We start from the raw sequence: 24,150 nt of genomic DNA, 5'->3' as shown, positions 1-24,150 counted from the left end.
CTGAGCAGCCAATGTTGATCTGTAGCACTGAAGTGACGCTTTTATAAAAATTAGGAATTGCATATTTGTGAATTTGTTTTACAGAAATCCAAACAGCCAAGTACAGTTTTAAAAAATGCATTCATTATGTTTTTAGTTATAGGAGCAATTTCTGTTATTTTGTTGTTTCAAACACAGAATTATATTCACAATTTCTTTTAATTTAATACATTCACTTTTTTATCAACAGACTTCAGCACAGCAAGCCCTGACTGGAACCATTAACTCCAGTATGCATGCTGTCCAGGCTGCCCAAGCTTCACTGGATGATTTTGATACTCTGCCTCCATTAGGAACAGATGCAGTGAGATTTCACTTCATTTGCTTGGACTGATTTAAGTGCTGATTGTATTGATGATGTATAGTGAAGACTCCATTCTAAATGGATTGTTTTTTTGTTTTCTTTTAAGGCATCTCAAGCTTGGCGCAAAAACAAGATGGATGAGTCCAAACATGAAATCCATTCACAGGTGGATGCCATTACAGCAGGCACAGCCTCCATGGTCAACCTCACTGCGGGTAGGAATAGTGGAGCATCTCTCTGTTCTTGTAATCATGCTTTTTTCAACAACAAAAAAAACTCTATGGAAACTGTATGTATGCTCCCGGTGCACGTTTTGTCTGCTGATATTAATCACAGAACTCTGGAAGTTATTGAGTAAACGCAGCATTGTTGACTTTAATGCACTATGCACCTCAACATTGAGTCTGTGACTTGGTTGCTAAATGTTTCCTCTTTGCAATAACACCACTTACAACTGGTCATTAAATAGCTAGGAAGGAAGAATCAATTGTCTACTAATTGGAAGTTTGGTGGTTTGAATCCTGTTTGCTCCAGCCTCCATCTCACTTTAGCTGGAGTGGTCAAGATGTTGAACCTCGAGTTGCTCCCAATGCAGTTAGAGAGTGAATGTGTGTCTGAATGCTAGCTAAAAAGCACAGATGTAGAAAAGAGTCCTTGTAAGAATGTGTGTGTGAATGGGTGAATGAGACATGCTGTATAAAGTGTTTTGAGTTCTAAAGTAAGGATAAAAGCACTATATAAGAACCAGTCCATTTACCATTTGTTGCAATGGTGTCATTCTATTACACTACCTATTACAGCAAGGTCTTTACAGTTTTCACAAATGCTTGTGAAGGAAGACTGCGTGGCTACATGCTTTGTTTTATACAACTGGAAAACACCTGAATTCAAAGATTAAGAGAACTGTTCTCTTAACTGTTCTTTCCTCATACAATGTGTATTATCTGCACTGACAATGTGACTCTTAAAATACATTGAGGCATTTTATTCATAATTTCTTATCAAACCGAAAATACAACTATTAAACATTAAGTTTCCTGTTGGTCAGGTTCATTTGCAGTAATGATAATACGAATTTGGAAGACTGGTTGTCCTTCAGCATCAGCTCTCTTAGTATAAATTTCACTGCTCACTTTGCAGTTTTTGAGTTTTAATGCTAACATGTTCCCTACTTTGCTATGCAAAGCATTCACTAGTTTTGCATTTGGATAGGCCCTGTGTTCACTGCCCAGCATTGAGGACCTGATTACCATTTTCCATAGAATACCAGAACTGGCAGGTGGACCACTGGGGTTCTGTGCCTCACCCTGAGCATGTGGAAGATGTGAAAGAGTCTCAAGAAGCTGTTACGAAAGTTATGCTTTCTGTAACATGGGCAGCAGCACCATGACTGCCATTAAGAATCAGGATTAAATTCTCTGACCCCTTGTCAGACCCTATTGCCAATGCACCAGCAGGTGCATTGGCATGCAGGCAGTTCCTGGAGGATGGCCCCCACATTTGCCAGACCTAAACCTGTCAGAACATTTTTTGGGAGATTATGTTTCTTTTTATCTATCCGACGTCGTAAGGTTTCACCTCAGACTGTCCAGGAGCTCAGTGATGTCCTGGTCTAGATCTGGGAGGAGATTCCCCGATGACACCATTCATAGTCTTACTAGGACTATGACCCAACGTTGTCAGCCATGCATACAAGCACATGGAGGCCATACAAATTACCCGGCTGCATTGTTTTTTTTCACTTAGATTTTTTGGGTTTCTTTGAATTCCCCTGTAGTAGGATAATTTTCATTTACTTCAAATGATGTAGCATCCTTTCATCCCAGCAGATATCCAGTGCTATTTTTTCCATTGATATCTGATCTGTTTTCTGAGTACTTTCTGAATTTGTTTCTTATGCAAATATAACAAGCGTCCTGTAGGAGATAAAGCACAAATCTCTGCCCTTCTCTGTCTTTAGGTGATCCAGCAGAGACAGATTACACAGCAGTAGGCTGTGCTGTTACTACAATCTCCTCCAACCTAACAGAGATGTCAAAGGGTGTTAAACTTCTGGCAGCACTTATGGAGGATGAAGGAGGAAATGGACAGCATCTGCTTGGTGCTGCCAAGAACCTGGCCTGTGCTGTCTCTGAAATGCTAAAGACTGCCCAACCTGCAAACACAGAGGTACACAGCCAAACTAAAAGGAAGACAGAGATACATTGTGTTTTTCTACTCTTTCTTGTTTGAATCAGTAATATCTTTTGGTTCCAGCCTCGTCAGAATCTGCTGCAGGCTGCTGGAAATGTGGGCCAAGCCAGCGGAGAGCTGCTTTCTCACATAGGCGAGGCAGACACTGATCAACAGTTCCAGGTGTGCTCATCATAACATTTATTATTGTAGTGTTTTGCTGTTTTGGTAGTTCTTTGATTTTGCTGTGTAGCCATAGGAACTACTATTGTATATGCAAGACAAAGTATCACACATTAGATACTATTCACATTCAATTGACAAGACTTTATTTTCACCAATGATAAGGTATGCTAACTGCTGTTTGCTTTTGGCAGGACATGCTGATGCAATTGGCTAAAGCTGTGGCTAATGCTGCAGCAGCTCTGGTGCTCAAAGCAAAGAATGTGGCCCAGAAGACAGAAGACTCAGCCCAGCAGAACCGGGTCATCGCAGCAGCAACTCAATGCGCTTTGTCCACATCTCAGCTAGTGGCTTGCACAAGAGTGAGAACTCGACTTTAATACAGTGTTCACCGTCTGATAGGGACAACTGTTGACTGAAACTGAAATGTTCTTTTTGCATTTGAGCCAAGCCTAAGGTCTTTCTACTTTTCTGTCCCACCAATAATCCTATCCCTCTTCAAGGTGGTGGCTCCAACAATCAGCTCTCCAGTGTGCCAGGAGCAGCTAATTGAGGCGGGCAAGCTGGTGGCTAAGTCAGTAGAGGGCTGTGTTGAGGCATCACAGGGAGCGACCAATGATGATGGTCTCCTGAAACAGGTGGGCATGGCTGCCACAGGTGTCACACAGGCTCTTAATGAGCTCCTTCAACACATCAAACAATATGCCAGTGGAGGCCATCCCATTGGACGTCATGGAGAAGCCACTGACCGCATTTTGGATGTCACTGAGAACATCTTTAGCTCTATGGGAGATGCTGGTAAGTGAAGGAAGCTAAAACTGTTTCCACAGGATGGCTTTGGATCCTTTTGTAATTTGAAATCTTTATAGGCTTTTTTTATACCCATAAAATTACATTCTCTAAAATGTGTTGTGAAGAATCTTGGTTTCCAGGAGCACCACTGGTTTACCCCAAATACGGAGTAGCATAGTTGAAGAAAAGCTGACACACAGGATATTCCATATATAATATCTATATATTAGAAAAGTCAGCATTTTTTTCACTTGTCACTGTTCAAAATCTTTTTATTTATTTTTTAAGATGTAATGTACTGGCAATGTAATATAGCAGTTTTCTGACCACTGAAAGCGCTTTAGACTACAAGTAACATTTTCACCATGCATTCATACAGTGCTTCATATTATACACTTCAAACTCATCCTCCACCTTATGTGCATGGCAATTTGTGAATCACCAGTTAACCTAAAATGCATCTCCTTGGACTGTGGGAGAAGCTGAAGTACTCACAGGAAACCCATAGTGATTCAGTGGGCACATTTAAACTCACAGTGAGGCCCAGCCGGAGTTCTTCTTTCTGTCAGGTGACACTAACCGCTCCACCAGCATGTTACCTGATCATATCTACATTAGTCTAGTTAAAAAAATATTCTCAGACTTCTTTTTAAGAGGCTAGTGCTAGAAAACAGTATGTAAAATCATGTAAAAGTAATTTCGTAATGGTAAGCTAAGTGATTAAAATCTGAGATGATCTTGAAAATGCATTATTACCTTATTATTATAAGTTTTACAGCTTGAAAATAACAAAAAAGGAAAAGAAGGTTTTACAAAAGTTTTACATATACTGTGATCCTTGCGTACTTCTATGTATGTTTCTGTTTGGAGGCTTATGACAAGGACATCTACTTCTGTGAGATTCTTGGCCTGTCTCGCATCAGCTGCTCCTCTAACTATCTGTAATTTTTCAGTAATCTTTGGTTCATGTTTGTGACTGTTGATGCCTCAAAACCTTGAGCTTGTGCCTCTTGATGTTGTCTATAATCAGCAGCTTGCTTCCAGACTTTTCTGTTTTTAACCAGACTCCCATTGAGAAATCAGTGGGACCAGTGGGACAGGTGATATTAGCTATTTGCGATACACCACTATCTGGATTCATAACTGAAGATAAATCCATCCATGAATTTTTCTGGGGCTGGGTCTCCAGGACAGCAGCCTAAGCAGAGAGCTTTGTCTGAGGGAACACCGAGGCCAGCCAAGAGATATAATCTATTACTATGTGCATATTAGTATTGTACAGCACTTTGGTCTACCAGGTGCTATATAAATAAATAAATGATGATGATGATGATGATAATCTCCCCAGCATGCCTCCTTCCGGTGGGACATGGCCAGAACTTCACCCGGGAGGCATCCTTGGGAAAAACACACTTGAATAATTTGTGTTTGCTATATAGTTTGTCCACCAGATGGCAGTCTATAACTTCTTTCCTAGGAACAAATATTTGAAGCACAGCAAACAACTGATCTATGGAACGCCAGGACTGCCATAATGAATTAATTAAATACACCATTAAATAATTAATTAAATGTGTCAATAATTAATTAAAATTGGAATTAATTAATTAAATAAATAGTTATGACACATGTAATTAATTAATTATTGACACATTTAATTAATTATTTATGTATTTCACATTTTAATTAATTATTGACACATTTAATTAATTAATTATTGACACATTTAATTAATTATTTATGTATTTCACATTTTAATTAATTATTGACACATTTAATTAATTATTGACACATTTAATTAATTATTTAATGATATATTTATTTATTTCATTTTGGCAGTCCCGGCGCCTGGCTCTCGTCATGAAATAATTTTATCTGTCAGCCTCACCCATCAAACTCAGGGGGCGGGGTTAACGCTGCCCATGCAGCTTCTCTAACATTTGATTGGTTGCCGTGCAAAGTAAGTCAAAACAGGTCGATCCTAGATAATCGATTGCTTGTGTAGACTTGGGGCAGCCAGTTATCCCAGAATGCAGATCAAATCACAGGCAGCAATGGTGGTGGTGTAGTTTTAAAATACCCCGTTTTTCTGTCACCAGCTACACTTTTAACAGTGTTTTAGCCGCGAATGTCGCGCCGTATGTCTGGTCAGGTTGTCAACATAGAACATGCTTGCAAAAGTGCTCAGATGTTTTCAGAGATTTCACTAGCTCTGCTAACAGTTAGCATGCAGAGCGCACCGAGGGGGTACATTAACCGGTTTGTTTACATATTCCACTCTCCGTGTTCCACATGTTGCATTCGCAGATTCTCATTTTCACCGAACGATCGTCTCTTTCCGCCTGGTCTTGTGTCTCTGTGCTTCTGTAACATAAAGAACGAGCTGACATTTTTCTCACGAAACCAGCGATCAGCTCAACAGACCCTCAGTTTACCTGCATGCATCCTCCTCCTCATCTGTCAGCTGTTTAACACCTGCTGCTAATTCAAGAAACAGGCCTACGTTACCTGGTGATAGTCACAGTTTAACTGGGCAGCCGGTGCTCGATATAAAGCAATGTCAGCGCATTTTTCTGCACAAGATAAGTAAATATAGTGTTTTCCCCGAGCGCAGAGCTGCTGGAGCTCGTTTCCTTACAGAGCACTTTATAGGCGAACAGCTTCATCAGCGGCTGATGTCCAATCACCGGCACACAGCTTTCAAACCTCAGCTGAGTTTTAGCTCTCAGTGGTTAAACGCTGGACTTCATTCACTCAGGTTCTGTCTGTCGGGTCACGTTTACTTCGCTGTTTTATTTACAACTGAGCAAATCGGTTTGGCTGAGGTTAAAGTTACGTTTCATAACTGCATAGTTTCACAGACGTTTAATGGTTCACTGGCACATGTGTTAGACTGAACTATCATCTAAATATCATCTGTTTTTTAATAGTTATTCAACTGTATTCTAAGCACCAGCTGTCTGTTAGAATGTGATTTTTTTTCTCTCTCTGTTGGCAGAGGTATAAAAATGCGCAGGAAAATCTGACGTGCATGGCGAACTTCACCGACGATATTTAAGGAGGAATAAACACACATCAAACATAAATGAACCATTTGCCTGTCTCCATAATTGAGAGAATTTTCTCTTCTTATATCAACACTCTCTCTCTCTCTCTCTTTTTTTTTTTGCTTTTTCGGTCATGTTATGTTTACCTGTCAAAGGCTTGTTACAAACTATGAAACACATTGTGCAGACTTCTGGATGTTAGAAAAAAACGAATACTGCTCATGAATGAGACTAAAGGCAGGAAGGTGTCCTTTAAAACTAAACATGTTAATAGGACCTCCCTGTTTATATCATAGTTTATGATATAGCACGTGTATTTCAGTAATAGCCTGCTGAGGCCACTATACGTGCTGGCCTCATATCAAATGTGAAGGCAGACTGAGTCTATGTTTGACGTTTGTTTATATCTAATCTTCCTTTTCAAACATTTAAACAGCAGCGAGTCTGCAGCTGAGGGAATACAAATTCAAATTGTCGGAACAGGTTTGCTCGTTTCTTGGATTCATTTGGTGATTTATTAAATGTATAACTGTAATTCTAATCTGCTGCTGAGTCTCTTACACTTTTCTTTATGCTGTATATTTTCACGTCTCTGGAATAGTTGGCAGTTAGATAGTCAGCTGGGAAACTCATGGAGCTGAGGATATCGTGGATATGCTGACCTCGCTGCGTGGTGTACAGAGCGAGGTCAGCATGATTAATATTCACAATAAAAATATTAGCCGAACATCATGAAGTCTGTATGTGTTTCATAGTGTCGAACAACCTTTGTACAGTTAAAGCCAGCAGTTACTACATGACGGAAACACCAACGTTATCTCTTTTATGTGTTTATACACAGGTCACGCTGATTACTGAACAAAAACCCAAAGATCAGATGTTAAACAGATTTGCTCTCTCTCCTCCTTAAACATTGTGGCATGAATAAGGCACGGCGGGACCACAGAGCGACGTTCAGAGCCAACTTTATTTGATTCACATCACACCACACCACCACCAACCCCTGAGTCCCCGTGTTTTAACACGGCGGGCGTGATTGCGGATGCCGTGCAGGTGCGTCCGCACGGCCCCGCAGACCACGCCCCACCACATACCCCCATCGCCCGATTGAGGCCGGGGAGTGATCCGGCCAAACCTACTCCCCCCCGCGACCTGGGGCGAGACTCGGCCCCTACACATCGGCGCCCCAGCCCCCGACCAAGCGACGGGGAAGCGTCCGTTCTGGTGGCCGCCCGCGCATCCAGCGGCAACGACGAAGCTGGTCCGGAGGTCGGCCGCGTAGCAAGCGGACACGGCCCCACCGGCATGGCCGTGTGCTCCTGCACACAGGCGGCTGGGCAGACGCCAGGCGCGCAGAATCGACTGGTGGCAGCGAGGCTGGACTAGCCAGCCCGCCGATCCCCGGCCTAGCGGGGCTGTCCCGCTCCTCTGCCTCCAACTCCGGCTGCACAGGCTGCCCTGGAGCAGGGACCTCCGTCTCCCCGCACAGCTGCTCCGCCACCGCCTCCGCCACTCCCGTTTGGAGCGGCTCCCCGCACTGCGCCTCCGCCCCCAGCAGGCACCGCCCCTCGCCCCCCTCCGGGTGGAGCGACTCCTCTGCCTCCGGCAGGTGTAGACCCTCGCCCGCCTCGTCCTCGGCCTCCGATTGGAGCGGCTCCTCCACCGCTCCCGGCAGGAGCAGCCCTTCACCCGGCTGCTGCTCCTCCTCCTCCTCCGGCAGGCTCGGACCCCCGCGTGGCTCGTCCACCACCTCCGGCTGCCGAGGTGACCCACACGGCTCCTCCACTGTCCTCGAGACACACTTGTGGGGGTGGCGCCCAGGCCCAGAGCAGCGCTGCCAGCTCTGCCATCTTCCCCAGGTGGCGTTCGCTCTCCTGCCGCAGCTCCTCCTGTTGGCGACGCACCTCCGCCGCCTGCTTCCGCTGGGTGGCCGCTATTTCGGCCACCATCTCGGCCAGCTCTTTCCTTTCCTGGCTCTGGTAGGTACCCGCCATGCCGCCTCCTGGGTTTCGGCACCAATGTGGCATGAATAAGGCACGGCGGGACCACAGAGCGACGTTCAGAGCCAACTTTATTTGATTCACATCACACCACACCACCACCAACCCCTGAGTCCCCGTGTTTTAACACGGCGGGCGTGATTGCGGATGCCGTGCAGGTGCGTCCGCACGGCCCCGCAGACCACGCCCCACCACAACATGTTTTTAATGTTAGTTATAATTCAGAATTGGCGACTGAAACACGTAGGACACATAAGAACATCAGGAAATAAAACACCGATAAATATAACCTCAGTAAAAGAAGTCAGCGGGGGTTACTACAGCTGTGTACCGGGGCCTGCGCTTTGTCGGTGGGATTGCTTGCGAGGCGAGCGGGTCTATCCCACGCTTTGCCGTGAGACTGGGACGACATCTCCGAAATCATCGAAACACTTTTGCAAAGAGGCTGTATCTTGACAAACCGACCAGACACATGAAGATTAAACCACTACATTCTCGGCTAAAAAAATATTAAAACGGTATTTGGTAACACACAAACAGGGTTTTTCAAAGCTCAGTTCTGTTAGCTTCCACATGCCGGTTGTTGTGTGCTAGAAACAATGGCCACCAGGCCAAAGCAATGGTTTTGACTCGATCAGCGTTAACCCCGCCCCCTGAGTTTGATGGGTGAGGCTGACAGATAAAATTATTTCATGATGAGAGCCAGGCGTCAGGACTGCCAAAATGAAATAAATAAATATATCATTAAATAATTAATTAAATGTGTCAATAATTAATTAAATGTGTCAATAATTAATTAAATGTGTCAATAATTAATTAAAATGTGAAATACATAAATAATTAATTAAATATGTCAATAATTAATTAATTAAATGTGTCAATAATTAATTAAAATGTGAAATACATAAATAATTAATTAAATGTGTCAATAATTAATTAATTACATATATCATAACTATTTATTTAATTAATTAATTCCAATTTTAATTAATTATTGCCACATTTAATTAATTATTTAATGGTGTATTTAATTAATTCATTATGGCAGTCCTGGCGTTCCATACTGATCCACATTTATTTGTGAAAATAAAATAGGATTATTTTCGAACTGCTTTATGGGATTATGTTAGTAAGCACTCATAAACAGCTACACATAACTAATGTTAGGGAGATCCATTTATGTTTTGTGAAAAAAAGCATCAGTCTTAAAAATCCTAAATCATTTAAGTTTTTTGAAATATAATATTCTTCTTGTCTGTTATCGTTTAGTTTAACCTCCACTTTTCATGCTAATTATATTACGTTACCTTTTCTACATTCTTAGAACCTTCTGTTTTGTGGGACATGGTTAAGGAGTTGATTATTTAGAAAGAGTTTTTATACTATGCTTGCTCAGAATATTAAAATAATATTTCTTCTTTAGCTTTCTGCCTTCTAAAGATCAATTTATATTCTTCTCACACAACTGTTGGAAGGACGAAATTTTCTTTATTGTTTTTTTAATCATCACATTTTTCTCCATCTTTCTTTTTTGCTACACTAGGTGAGATGGTCCGTCAGGCTCGTATCCTTGCTCAAGCCACCTCTGATCTGGTCAATGCTATCAAGATGGATGCAGAAGGAGAGTCTGACCTAGAGAACTCACGCAAGCTTCTTTCTGCTGCCAAGCTGCTGGCTGATGCCACAGCCAAGATGGTGGAGGCCGCTAAGGTCTGCCTTTGTCTTTTTCTTTTTTTTAAACTCTGTGGATAAGACTGTGTTATCATTTTGTTGATTTGTTGGTTTAATATATAATGTGAATATTTTATCCCAGGGTGCAGCAGCAAATCCCGACAGTGAGGAACAGCAGCAGAAATTACGAGAGGCGGCTGAAGGTCTCCGCATGGCCACCAACGCTGCGGCGCAGAATGCTATCAAGAAACGCCTAGTCAACAAACTGGAGGTAACACCCCCAACCGGTTTGGAAGATAGCTGCCTCTCCCTGAACTTGGTTGCGCTGGAGTTTTCTTCCTGTTAAAAGGGAAATTTTCCTTCCTACTGTCACCGTCATCTGATTGTTGGGGTTTTCTCTGTATTATTGGAGGGTCTTTACCTTGCAATATAATGCACCTTGAGACAACTGTTACTTTGATTTGGCACCATATAAATAGCATTGAATTGATTTACCACAAAAATGCTTTTAAAATGATGTCTGATGCTGATGCAGCTATTTCACACCCAACCACGATCGGTGGAACTCTGAATATTTCTTAAACACTTTAGTACAGCGTCTCTTTTGGGAATATAACTAAGTTTAACTTTGTGGCCTGTCTGACATGATGCTTAATTATAATACTGGCTTCAGTAACTTCCTGTTTTAACTTTAAAAGTTTAACATTTGCATCTTATTATTAGTTCTGTCTGAGTCATTTCCCTGATTATTGCTAGTCTTGTGCTCTTTGCTGTTTTTTTTGACTTGTCGTGTTCCTTTTTTCTGGCAGAACGCAGCCAAACAAGCAGCAGCAGCAGCCACTCAGACCATTGCTGCTGCACAACATGCAGCCTCAACCAACAAGAACCAGGCTGCCCAGCAGCAGCTTGTTGTGGGCTGCAAGGTAAAAACTCAGTACTTGCTTTGGTTTATATAAACATATATGGAACTAAGCTTGCTATGTAGAATCAACAATCAGTGGTACAAACAGTAAATTTCATGGAGGTTTTGGGTCTTTTTTTAAAAAAGATATATGGACAACCTAATATCGTCTTGTAGTGATTGACCCGACACACTGTATCACTTTGAGGAGTATCACTTGAGCTCACTCTCCCACTCCTCCCCTGCAGCTGAGCCACACCTCTGCCACACTCCTATTAATAAACTTGATATACTCAAAGAAATGATAAATAAAAATTACATTTTCTCATAATTAAAACAATGTAAAAAAAAAAACCCCAGAGTATTCCCACTAATAGTAAGTACATGCCTTTATCTATTATCTTTCAAATCTGTGAGAATCAGACGATCCACACCAGGTATGATGACTAGAACCTTTTAAAGGAGGGACAGACTGGAGTGTACAGAGGTTTCTAAACCCTTCAAACTGAAGGATCTGAATGCGACTGTCCACCTTAGCAAAGTTATGCTTGTTGTGTTAAGATATTTTTAAAAACTGTATTGTGTGTGTGTGTGTCTCCAGGCTGTCGCAGAGCAGATCCCTCAGCTGGTTCAGGGAGTCAGAGGCAGCCAGTCTCAGCCTGACAGCCCAAGTGCACAGCTGGCTCTCATTAGTGCCAGCCAGAACTTCCTGCAGGTGACTGTCACACCACCAACTTCACTGAGTGACAGCAGACTAACAAAACAACAGAAGAGTATAGCTATGTAACTGTGTTACAGTCATAATAAACAGCCACAAACAGATTGTGGCCTCATTGTTTTGAGCAACAAATCTTAAAACACAGACAGAGTAACACTGTTGTCTGTCACTGGGTTAGAAATCTTTTCTGATGATTTTACTGCAACCTGGGAATTTTCTGTGTCACCAATGTGTCTTTTTTAGGTAGCTAAATCACTGATAACTTATGCCATGCATGTAACCTGGTTGCATCTTTCAGTTTAACCTTTTTTGTGATTTCTTGCCTCTTTGGAACTAAAGGAGACCACCCAAACACATGAGATATCATTGGAAAGTCAAGATGTTGTCTATTGAACACATTTAGTAGTAACTTAGTAGGGTAGCTCAAATAAGTCAAAAGATATAGACCAAAAACTAATTTCCATTATAGAGGACATAAATGAATAGGCTGGGTCTCAGTAGGTTAGGGGGAGATGAAAAAGAATAGTCAGAAACCTGAAAACAATATGACTTGGCACTGTCTATATTTTCATTGAGTTTTTTTTATTGATTATATGTTTATTTACACCATTATTAACTAGCGATAAGAATGAGGAGATGTAAACACACTTCTTGGGGCGACCGTGGCTCAGGGGGTTGGGAAGCGTATCTGTAACCGGAAGGTCGCCGGTTCGATCCCTGGGCTCTCTGTCCTGGTCGTTGTGTCCTTGGGCAAGACACTTTACCCTACCGCCTACTGGTGTTGGCCAGAGGGGCCGATGGCGCGAAATGGCAGCCTCGCTTCTGTCAGTCTGCCCCAGGGCAGCTGTGGCTACAACCGTAGCTTGCCTCCACCAGTGTATGAATGCGAGAGTGAATGAATAGTGGCATTGTAAAGCGCTTTGGGTGCCTTGAAAAGCGCTATATAAATCCAATCCATTATTATTATTATTCTAGCAAAAGTTTTAGGAAAAGCAAACACTTTATAGTCCCTTTCTTTTTTAGAATGAATTGTTTTAAATCAAAACCAATGCAACATGTCTCTCTTCCCTCTACCAGCCCGGTGCTAAGATGGTTACAGCCTCCAAAGCTGCTGTTCCCACCATCAGTGACCAGGCTTCAGCTATGCAGCTCAGCCAGTGTGCTAAAAACCTGGCCAGTGCCTTGGCAGAGCTCCGCACTGCCTCACAAAAGGTAGTACTAATTATATATATTCATCAGTTTGATTCTGAGAAAGATTTCAGCGTTCATTGTACTGTACTGTGCTAGCTGGAGTCAGCAAAGTGAGTGAAAGACCTAAGAAACACTCATGCATGTTTGAACTTTTGTGAAATGATATCATACAGGAATGATCTAATTCTCCAGATTTCTTTTTACTGTTTTAGATTAAGAAATACATGAATTTCCAGATTTCTAACAGATGGCCTATTTTTTTGGTCAATGAATCAAGTGAAGCAATTATGGTGTAGAACTTTTTTCTGATTTTTTTTGACTGATATCTAATTCATGCAAGATATAACTATGTTTTATTTAACTAATCACAGATATTTTTGTGTATCTTAGGCTCAGGAAGCTTGTGGACCACTGGAAATAGACAATGCTCTATCAACGGTGAGAGATTTGGAAAAGGAGATTCAAGAGGCCAAGGCATCAGCAGAAGAAGGCAAACTTAAACCACTACCAGGAGAGACGGTAAGGAACACTGAAATAGTTTTGGTTCACTGGACAACACCATGAACGAAGCATAAACATAACATTTTTTTAATAATAATAATTGGTGAGTTATTTTCAAAAGGTAGGAATGGTTGATAATGTTTCTTTCCATGTCTTCTGCTGTGTTGTTCAGCTTGAGAAATGCTCCCAGGATCTGGGTAACAGCACCAAGGCTGTGAGCTCAGCCATAGCCCAGCTGCTGAGTGAAGCCACCCAGGGAAATGAGAACTACACTGGTGAGTTTAACATAACCAGAATGTCAGCTATTAAGTATATTTTTTGTTCAAGAGGAAAAATAGTACAATAAAGCTTTACTTGCAATGAGATGTGACAGGATGAAACGGCAATACGAGTCTGTCACTTTAAAAATGGGGTTGTTTCTGATCCCAGTCAAATTTTTATAGTAGGGCCTTTACCTTACAGCAGCGGTCCCCAACCCCCGGGCCTCGGACCGGTACCGGTCCGTGAGTCGTTTGGTACCGGGCCGTGAGAGTTGAGGATCAGGTGTGAAATGTATGGTTTTCAGGGTTTTTATCGGTTTTCAGCGTTATTTTGTTATCGTTTTTATCGTTAACTTGGTTTCCCTGGGTCTTTTCACGTGTGTTATGAATAAATCTTCTTTTTTTCGGTACCGGTACTGGTTTTATTTTGTTGTATTTATCCGCGACACCTTAAAGGCCGGTCCGTGAAAATATTGTCGGGCATAAACCGGTCCGTGGCGCAAAAAAGGTTGGGGACCGCTGCCTTACAGTATAAAGCACATGTGGCATCTTTTGTTGTGATTTGGTGTTGAGTGATATACCATTCTTAGGGCATAGGCTTTAGTATGGTGTCATCCCATGCTTTGCCGCTATAACAGCTTCAACTCTTCTGGGAAACCAAATCACAACAGCAGTCACCTCAAGCCACTTTATATTGTAAGGCAGACCCTACAATAATACATGCTATGAGCAAGCACTTTGGCGACAGTGGGAAGGAAAAACTCCCCTTTAAAAGGAAGAAACCTCCAACAGACCCAGGCTCAGGGAGGGGCGGCCATCTGCTGCAACTGGTTTGGGTGAGAGAAGGAAGACAGGATAAAAGACATGCTGTGGAAGAGAGTCAGAGATTAATAACAAGTATGATACAATGCAGAGAGGTCTATTAACACATAGTGAGTGAGAAAGGTGACTGAAGAAGAAATAGTCAATGCATCATGGGAATCTCCCAGCAGCCTACACCTGTTGCAGCATAACTAAAGGAGGATTCAGGCTCACCTGATCCAGCCCTAACTATATGCTTTAGCAAAAGGAAAGTTTTAAACCTAATCTTAAAAGTAGAGATAGTGTCTGTCTCCTGAATACAAACTGGAAGCTGGTTCCACAGAAGAGGGGCCTGAAAACTGAAGGCTCTCCCTCCCATTCTACTTTTAAATACTCTAGGAACAACAAGTAGGCCTGCAGAGCGAGAGCGAAGTGCTATAAGGATATTAAGATCAGATGGGGCCTGATTATTCAAGACTTGAATAATGTGAGGAGCAGGAATTTGAATTCAATTCTGGATTTAACAGGGAGCCAATGAAGGGAATCCAATATAAGAGAAATATGCTCTCTCTTTCTAGTCCCTGTCAGTACTCTCACGGCAGCATTTTTTGATTAACGGAAGGCTTTTCATGGAGTTTTTAGGACATCCTGATAATAATGAATTACAGTAGTCCAGCCTAGAAGTAATAAATGCATTAACTAGTTTTTCAGCGTTGCTCTGAGACAGGACAAGATGGACAATTTGTAACATTTCTCATGGAATCAACAGAAGAAATAGGAACCAGTTTTGTTTCACTCATTCAATCCTTGCGTTAGGTCCCTGTTTAGACTGAAGTGGTTCAACAAAAAAACAACAAGACAATCTTGAAAATGGTCAAGTAGAATGTCTGGACTAAAGATGAGTGATGCAAAAGAAATGACGAGTGACTCAAGAATTTTGCATTATACTACATTTCAAAATATCTTTTTTATTAATTTAAACAAATTAGACCTTAGGCATTCCCAGACTGTAAATTTTGTATTATGTCTTTCTACGCACCAAAGTTTCTCTCCTCTGTCCTGTTGGATCCAGGTATGGCAGCCAGAGATGTGGCTCAGGCTCTAAAGTCACTAGCTTCGGCTGCCAGAGGAGTCGCTGCTACCACAGATGACTCAGCAGCACGTAGTGCCATACTGGACTGTGCTGGGGATGTCATGGACAAGTCATCCAACCTTATTGAAGAGACCAAGAGGGCCATTGCTAAACCAGGAGCTGCAGAGAGTCAGCAGAGATTGGCCCAGGTTAGAGCCAGACCGAGAGATTACAAATGCTTTTGTTTGGTAGCTACAGTAGTTTATTTCTGAATGTTTATATGTCTTTCATATAATAATGACAATCATCATGTGCATGTGTTTCTGTGTGAAGGTGGCTAAGGCGGTTTCCCAGGCCTTGAACAGATGTGTGAATTGCCTTCCTGGCCAGAGGGATGTAGACAATGCCATCCGCACTGTGGGCGAAGCTAGCAAGTCTCTCCTGGCTGATTCCGTTAGTACAAAATTAACAGTTTTTAACAAATGTAGATTGTAGTTACTGATAAAAAGATCTCAGGTGAATAGTATTTCACCCTGAAGCTATTCTATTAATCAATCAAGTTCCATCACCTACTGTTTTTCATAATTTTCCTGATCTCTCTTTTTTTCTCTTCTTTTTTTTTTTTACCCGTGAAACACAGTTGCACAGCAAAACTAGTCTTTCTTCTCCAAAATTGTACATATCATGGAACCCTGGAAGACAGTCTTTGGAGACAAGTTAATTGTGGATGCTTGAGGATGAAAACATAATTTATGAGTCAGGCCTAGTTGCTTACAGTTATAACCAAAGTTATAACCAGTTGTAGCCAATATTCTTTTCTATATTGCTACTTGCAGTATTAGAATTTTTTTCTTCCCAACATAGTTCCCGTCTAGTGGAAAGAGCTTCCAGGAGGTTCAAGCTCATCTCAACGAGGTTGCAGCTGGTCTAAATCAATCAGCCAATGAAGTGGTCCAGTCATCCAGAGGAACTACCCAGGACCTGGCCAGGGCCACTAGCAAATTTGGACAGGAATTTAGCAACTTCCTAGAGGCTGGTGTTGACATGGCTGGAACATCTCAGGTCAGTTTGAATGAGTTACCACCAGGCAAACTGTCGTCCAATTTTTTAAAACATGTATTTATGAGTTTTATATCCTCAAAAATGTACTGTCCTTTGTATCGTTGTGGTGTACCACGCAAAGAGCAGACACAGGTTCATATTCCAAGAAGCTGGGTCATCATGACACATGATTTAGGTGAAAAAATATTAATTGCAAAAGCCATAGAGTTTTCAGTGTCTTCACACTTCTTCCTTTCCTCTAGTCTAAGGAGGACCAGACCCAGGTGGTGTCTAACCTGAAGACAATCTCAATGTCATCAAGCAAGCTGCTTTTAGCAGCTAAAGCTCTGTCCACTGATCCTAGCTCCCCCAACCTCAAGAACCAGCTGGCAGCAGCTGCCCGGTAAAACCCCCCCACAAAAAAAACCCCAAACCAAAATAAAAAAATAAATTTTCTGCAGCTTTGGTTTTAACCACTTATCTGTCTTATCATTTGTCTTTGCAGGGCTGTTACAGACACTATTAACCAGCTCATCACCATGTGCACTCAGCAGGCTCCAGGTCAGAAGGAGTGTGATAATGCTCTCAGAGAGCTTGAGGTAACAGCCACCATCAAACAGTTTCTCTTTTTTATCTTTTCTTTAGCTTCCCATGTCCCGGACGCATCATAAAAATCTCTAAAACTGTATAATAATAATAATAAAGAAAACCATAAACAATCAATACATTTCAGTCATAGAGGTTGTGTGACACTCAGCTGAGTTGTACAGTTTAACAGTGTGAGTTTGTCAGGAATGTATGCTGTGTTTGTGTGCAGTCAGTGAAGGGGATGCTGGAGAACCCGACAGAAGCAATCACTGAGCTGTCATACTTTGACTGCATTGACAGTGTCATGGAGAACTCCAAGGTACTGTAGAATACACATCATTAATGCCTTTCTTTTATGGTTTTAGTTCTATTTTTTTAGGATTTTCAACATTGGCAGTTCCTGTCTAATTTGGAATAGGTAATAGACTGGAAACAGTAGAAGCGCGGGCTGTTTCTCCCACAGAAAAAAAGAGGATGTGATTCTATCAGATCACATATTCTCCGTCTTATTGCATCAGTTTAGACAATGTCATCAGAATCAGAATGCTTTATTAATCCCTAAGGAAATTATGCACATATACATTATGCCTATGAAAGTGTCATGTTTTTTTTTTTTTTTGCTGTGAGCTCCATCGGTTAGACAGTAACTAAAAGAAAATTTCTTGGTAATGATAAAAGATGAAATAAACAACATAATGAGCCAAAGCAAACGTGATACAAGTTTTAATTTCTTCTTGTTTTTCAACACCTTAAACTATTTAAGTATTTAAGCAATTTGTTTCGTCGGCAACAAACTACAAAGCTTGGATGTAGACTACAATGTTATGGTTCAGTCAGTGCTTTGTCAGTGCTTTAGCTTTACTCAATATCATCATTAAATGTGTGATGCTCCACTCTTTGATTTCTGATTCTCTTGTTATTTGTCAATAGGTCCTCGGTGAGTCCATGGCTGGTATTTCTCATAATGCCAAAAACTCCAACCTGCCCGAGTTTGGTGACTCAGTCAGTACTGGCTCCAGAGCTCTTTGTGGTCTCACTGAAGCAGCTGCACAGGTAAAATCCATACTGTAGATTACTGTATTATTGCCTTAAGACAGCAGCTCAGAGGCAAGTAAAGTATGCTGGTAACATGTCTATTTTGGCTTGCTACACACTAGAAGTATTTACATACTGCTGACTGTGGTCGTGAGGTCTCAGAATATGCGCTTTGAGCAAAAGAATGACAAGACCACGGAACTGAAGGTTAATAACATCATGGAGAAACTCGCGGTTCTCCAACGGGAGATTGAGAGACCAGTGTCGCAGTGTGAAAGAACAGCTTGAAATTCTCATGAGTTGTTGCAAAAGAAAAATTACCATCATAATCCGGCTACCCCTTCGGCGCCACCTGTGGGCTCAAGGCTGGAGCCGAACAACAACTCCCTGATAACGACTGTGTTGAGTCTGTTCCTTCCCATTCCCTACAAGGCCACCTGGGTTGGCTGGAAGACTGTTTACTTAGCCAGGCAGGGCGAAGGACACTATCTCAGCTGAACTATGGACACGCACACACATACATATACTGATACTGACGCATCACCCTCCCTACCCCGGATCCAACGCCACCTCCAACGCTTACCTCCCCTCTGATGTGGACATTGGGTCAGCTGGAGGCGCAGTCGAAGATTGCAGCGGTCCCAGATCAGATGTACGCACTGGAAAACGTTCCCATGTTACTGTCTGTGTTTATTGTGCTATGGTGTGTTGATATCTGTGCATTCCTGTATTATCCTTCTGTGTTACACATTTCGATGTTTTTTTTCCTCGCTACCTAGCCTGACCTGTCTCCCCAATGTGATGTTTGTGTATTGTATGTACGGTCGGCAAGGTCTGTCATCTCAGTTGTGGGCAAAAGACCTGCAACTGACAAATAAAGGCTATCTCATCTCGTCATCATCTCATACAATGAACTTATAGGTGATTTTATGTCTCTAGGCTGCCTATTTACTGGGTGTATCAGACCCCAACAGCACAGCAGGTCAGAAGGGCCTGGTAGACCCTGCTCAGTTTGCACGAGCCAATCAGTCTATTCAGATGGCCTGTCAGAACCTGGTGGACCCAGCTTGTACTCAATCCCAGGTAAATGCTTGCCTCACTGCAAGTAATTGTCAGTTTTATCAGATTTCTTTGACTGATTATTGAGTCTGAATGTGATGACCATTACTCTCCCCATGCAGGTGCTCTCCGCAGCAACCATAGTGGCCAAGCACACCTCTGCGCTCTGTAATGCCTGCAGATTGGCCTCCTCTAAAACTCCTAACCCTATTGCCAAGAGGCAGTTTGTCCAGTCAGCCAAAGAAGTGGCCAACACCACTGCCAACTTGGTCAAATCCATAAAGGTTTGTAATAAAAGCCATATCAAACACACATCAGTATCATTCATACACACACACCCACAGCTTGAGTGAAAAGGTTAATTATGATGTAGTGACAAGTATTAATTTACAAACTGAACTACAGTCAATTATGTTTAACTATCATTTAAGAATAGGATTTTCAAAAAAATGTAAGAAAAGTAATAAAAACATGTAAGAAATGTCTTTACTTTTAGTTCTCGGTCAGACATATTAGGGTTGTCGGACATATGTTTACTGAGACATGTCTTCCGGCCTTTATCCAGTATACATCTGAAAGTGTGTAAAAATGGAACAGTCGAATCCACGTTTTCCATAATAAAAGAAAACTAATAAAACTCATAAAAAAGGATTAAACAAGAGCTCATTAGCTCACTTTTGACAGCTATATTATTTAAACCTCTTCTTCCTTGCTACATTACACTGCTCTAGGAGGTAAACAGCTAGTCTTCTAGAACTAAATAGTGCTGAAAAATTCTTATGGAAGTCATGTCTGTGTCCCCTGCATAGGCTTTGGATGGAGCCTTTAACCAGGCGAACAGAGAAAAGTGTAAAGCTGCCACTGGCCCTCTAATAGAAGCTGTGGACAACCTGACTGCTTTTGCCTCCAATCCTGAATTCGCCAGCATTCCTGCTCAGATCAGCCCTGAGGTATTTCCAAGAGCTGCCATTACAGCATTGCTATGACACTAATGTGCCCTGTCATATCATTACAAGTTACAGAATCTAACATCAGGAGATTTTCATATTCTCAGATAGATCCTGATTTGTTATTCTCTGGTTCAGGGTCTTGCAGCTATGGAGCCCATTGTGGCAGCAGCTAAGACAATGCTGGAAAGCTCCACTGGCCTGATCCAGACTGCCCGTTCTTTGGCTGTCAACCCCAAAGACCCGCCCAAGTGGTCCGTGCTTGCTGGACACTCCAGAACTGTGTCTGACTCCATCAAGAAACTCATCACCAACATGAGGTAGACCCTGCTCTGCACACTGGCCTCTTCCACTACTACTACTGTCTGGGCTCCCTCTCAACCATCACACCTAGAAAACAGTGTAACAGTATATTATGTAAATGACCATGCATAATATAAATAATGCATAGATTTACGCAATATTTTGTGTTATTTTGTAATGATCACAAAATTATTATTGGCCATTAAGTCTTGCATCATTTTTATGAGTAACGTGTTATTTAACCCAAACTTTGGAATAGATTTGTATCAGACTTTTGAATGACATATATAACATATAAGGGGGGTTGTTTAGTTTATTATAATTATTATAATAATAACTGTATAGCACTTAACACAGAGTTAAAAAAGTGCTTCACAGTTCAAATAAAAGCCACACAAACATACAGACACATAATCAGCTACACCGGCAGGCATTCACTCCAACATAGACACATACAGTCAAATAGTTGCAAACTATGGCCAAAAATGAAAGGGAAAAGATGAAGGGAACACTGACCTGGAATGAAAATTAAAATAATCTAAAAAAAAAAAAGCCCAAACAAGTCAAAATGTAAAAAACTATAAAAGTAAGAATTGGTTCTCTGCTTAGATTGAGTCAAGCAGGTTATAAGAGTGTGTAGTAATTACACCCTTCATCTCATGTGTGCAGAGAAAAAGCTCCTGGCCAGAGAGAATGTGATGATGCTATTGAAGCGCTAAATGGCTGCATCCGTGAAGTTGATCAGGCCTCTCTGGCAGCCATAAGCCAGCACCTAACACCACGAGAGGACATCTCAATGGAGGTAAACATGCACACTCCACTATTAGTTTTTCACTGACTCTGTATGAATGCAGCAAGAAAATTGAATTGCTGTATCCTATACAAAATAAAAGCATTACACTTGATTGTTTGTTGTTTATTCTACGTTGAATATATATGTATGTGTCTATATGTATCTAATTTCACCTACTAAACCCCTGAAAAATCATGGTATGGATGTTACTGCCCCCACAGAATATTTCTTCCTGCCAATCCCCTGAACAGCCTGTGCATTGGTCCATGCTAGTTAGAATGACCATTTTACAAGAAGGAAAGTGAAAAGTTATTGTGAGGAAACACAAAAGTGTTTTGAGGGACAAACGGTTCAGGAAGCCACTGTGATGTAGTGTACTTCAGCATGCATTGTTCCTTGACCTGATGTGTAATAAGTCTGTTGGTAGACATAGTAAATGAAGCTGAATTTGGGGCTAATTTAAAGTATCTGAGTTTGACTGACAGTTCATATGTGTATGTTTTAGACTCTCCATGAGCAGATGGCTGCCTCAGTCCATGAGATTAGTAACTTGATTGATCCCGTGGCTGTAGCTGCTCGATCTGAGGCCTCCCAGCTGGGACACAAGGTAAACCTTAAGACAGCAACTTTTTACAGGCAACACAATTTGGACGATGTGATGGTCCAGCTACAGGCTGAAGTCTGACATGTTCCTTTTATTTTGGAATCAGTTTTGTACTTAAATAAAATTATTTGTTGCCCACACAGGTCTCTCAGATGGCCAGTTACTTTGAGCCCCTGATCATGGGAGCCATTGGCACAGCATCCAAGATTCTCAATAGTCAACAACAGATGGCTGTTTTAGACCAAACCAAAACCCTGACTGAGTCGGCCCTGCAGATGCTCTACACTGCTAAGGAGGCTGGAGGCAATCCAAAGGTAATGAAAGTTGAAATATAATGTCTTCTGGATATGTGTACTTGATTGTACTCTATGTGATTAAGTACCACTGAACACACTGAGCATTTTTGCACTGCTCACACCAATGTGCTTCCTTTATCTAGGCAGCCCACATGCACGAGGCCTTGGAGGAGTCCGTGCAGATGATGAAAGAAGCAGTGGATGACTTGGGTGCCACACTGTCTGAAGCAGCCAGTGCAGCTGGTGCAGTAGGTGGTATGGTGGACTCCATCAATGATTCCATCAATAAAATGGAAGATACACCAATGCAAGAACCTGAAGGCACCTTTGTGGACTACCAGACTACCATGGTTAAGACAGCCAAGGCCATCGCTGTGACTGTGCAAGAGATGGTAACATATTATGATAATAATGCATGGGGGATAGTTTTTGGTTTGTTGTTAGTCATTAATTTTTCCATTTAAAAGTTGAGCTCAGTTAGAAATTCTAAATGAATAAAGCATGCTCCCTCTTAGTGAGGATTGAGCATGAAAAAGTACCATATTAGGAGACAGCTGTGGGATTTCCTGTCATTGCCACTAAACAGTTATGAATGGAATAAAACAAATCACACCACAAAGGCTGTCATATGCAAAAACAGCAACAGTATCGATTGAACATACTATTACTATTACTGCATCCTTTCAGTGGTTCAGGCCCTAAAATCTGGTAATTAGTATTTTGGCAGAACCTAAGCTGGGTAGTCCTCCAGTTTTTACTCCTCAGCTGTAAAAGACTGATGGGGTATTGTCATCACACCACCGGGTAGGTGGGCGAGCAGCGTGGACACGCTGTGAATGCAAAAAACTAGAGACCAAGGTGATGTAGGAGTTTCAAAATGATAACACAGGTGGCTCTACTAAAAAATCCTGACACAAGTCAGGAAAACTAAATGGAACCGACAAAACTGGAACGCATAGGCTGTAAACAGAGGATCATGCACACAGGTAACAAAGACACAGTACCACCCTAGGCGTAGCGTAGATTTACATGCAAGCCTTGGGACAACCTCACATTTCACCAATAGAATCAGACTTCTACCAGATAGATGTATGTTATTGAAAAATGTATCTTTTTTCTCCAACCGTAATATTATTTCTGTTACTTATCATTCTTTTCTTGCACTTTAATAGCATTCATTGTGATAAGGATATTATGAAGACAAAAACGCATACAAAGCCATGTGCAAACACACATAATTTCCACAAAAGCCTCTTGATTTCTTTATTATTGACACACTCATTAAATGATCGTATGAAACTCATGTTAGTAAATTTGCATCAATACTTAATTCATGTTGAAACATGTGTGGAACAAACTCGGTAACTAGCATCCTCTTATTTGTCTTCAGGTGACCAAGTCTAACACCAACCCAGATGACCTTGGAGGATTAGCTAACGAGCTGACCAATGAGTTTGGAAATCTTGCGAACGAAGCCAAATATGCAGCCGTTACTGCAGAGAATCATGAAGTAAATCAAACGAATGTGTCTAATGTGTGGAGTGTCTATACTTGGAAAGTGTCCTTTCCACAGTTTTCATGTTGTCATGTCTTTGTTTCCAGATTGGTTCTCATATTAAGAAGCAGGTGGGTGAGTTGGGTTTCACCTGCACAAGTCTGGTGACAAAAGCTGGAGCTCTTCAGTGCAGCCCTAATGACACCTTTACTAAGAAAGAGCTGATTGAAAGCGCACGGAAAGTCTCTGAGAAGGTCAGAACACAGGCTAACACATAACTTGTCTTTTGAATTCTTTTTTGGTCAGTTTGTCTTTATTAGATCAGCAGTGAAAAAAA

General features: G+C 41.7%; 1 protein-coding gene across 2 annotated transcripts in view; it reads left to right on the top strand.

Annotated features, from left to right (window-relative positions):
• Positions 1-24,150, top strand: part of tln1 (talin 1) — a 62,300-nt gene that overhangs the window by 24,989 nt on the left and 13,161 nt on the right. For both annotated transcript variants that reach the window (XM_026172851.2, XM_026172850.2), the window contains exons 15-44: positions 230-343; positions 450-558; positions 2,304-2,512; positions 2,600-2,698; positions 2,893-3,060; positions 3,202-3,496; positions 10,081-10,247; positions 10,351-10,479; positions 11,018-11,131; positions 11,711-11,824; positions 12,905-13,039; positions 13,409-13,537; positions 13,692-13,794; positions 15,653-15,861; positions 15,986-16,105; positions 16,517-16,714; positions 16,957-17,096; positions 17,199-17,292; positions 17,511-17,600; positions 18,212-18,334; positions 19,256-19,399; positions 19,498-19,659; positions 20,185-20,325; positions 20,461-20,642; positions 21,295-21,427; positions 21,924-22,025; positions 22,166-22,336; positions 22,462-22,710; positions 23,709-23,828; positions 23,921-24,067. In XM_026172851.2, the coding sequence (XP_026028636.1) occupies positions 230-343; positions 450-558; positions 2,304-2,512; positions 2,600-2,698; positions 2,893-3,060; positions 3,202-3,496; positions 10,081-10,247; positions 10,351-10,479; positions 11,018-11,131; positions 11,711-11,824; positions 12,905-13,039; positions 13,409-13,537; positions 13,692-13,794; positions 15,653-15,861; positions 15,986-16,105; positions 16,517-16,714; positions 16,957-17,096; positions 17,199-17,292; positions 17,511-17,600; positions 18,212-18,334; positions 19,256-19,399; positions 19,498-19,659; positions 20,185-20,325; positions 20,461-20,642; positions 21,295-21,427; positions 21,924-22,025; positions 22,166-22,336; positions 22,462-22,710; positions 23,709-23,828; positions 23,921-24,067 (4,410 nt within the window). The remainder of the gene's footprint in view (positions 1-229; positions 344-449; positions 559-2,303; positions 2,513-2,599; positions 2,699-2,892; positions 3,061-3,201; positions 3,497-10,080; positions 10,248-10,350; positions 10,480-11,017; positions 11,132-11,710; positions 11,825-12,904; positions 13,040-13,408; positions 13,538-13,691; positions 13,795-15,652; positions 15,862-15,985; positions 16,106-16,516; positions 16,715-16,956; positions 17,097-17,198; positions 17,293-17,510; positions 17,601-18,211; positions 18,335-19,255; positions 19,400-19,497; positions 19,660-20,184; positions 20,326-20,460; positions 20,643-21,294; positions 21,428-21,923; positions 22,026-22,165; positions 22,337-22,461; positions 22,711-23,708; positions 23,829-23,920; positions 24,068-24,150) is intronic.

The sequence above is a fragment of the Astatotilapia calliptera genome, chromosome 7, assembly GCF_964374335.1.
Source record: "Astatotilapia calliptera chromosome 7, fAstCal68.1, whole genome shotgun sequence".
Lineage (NCBI taxonomy): Eukaryota > Metazoa > Chordata > Actinopteri > Cichliformes > Cichlidae > Astatotilapia > Astatotilapia calliptera.
Note: the sequence above shows the minus strand (reverse complement) of the source record. Positions and strands in the feature narration are given on the sequence as shown.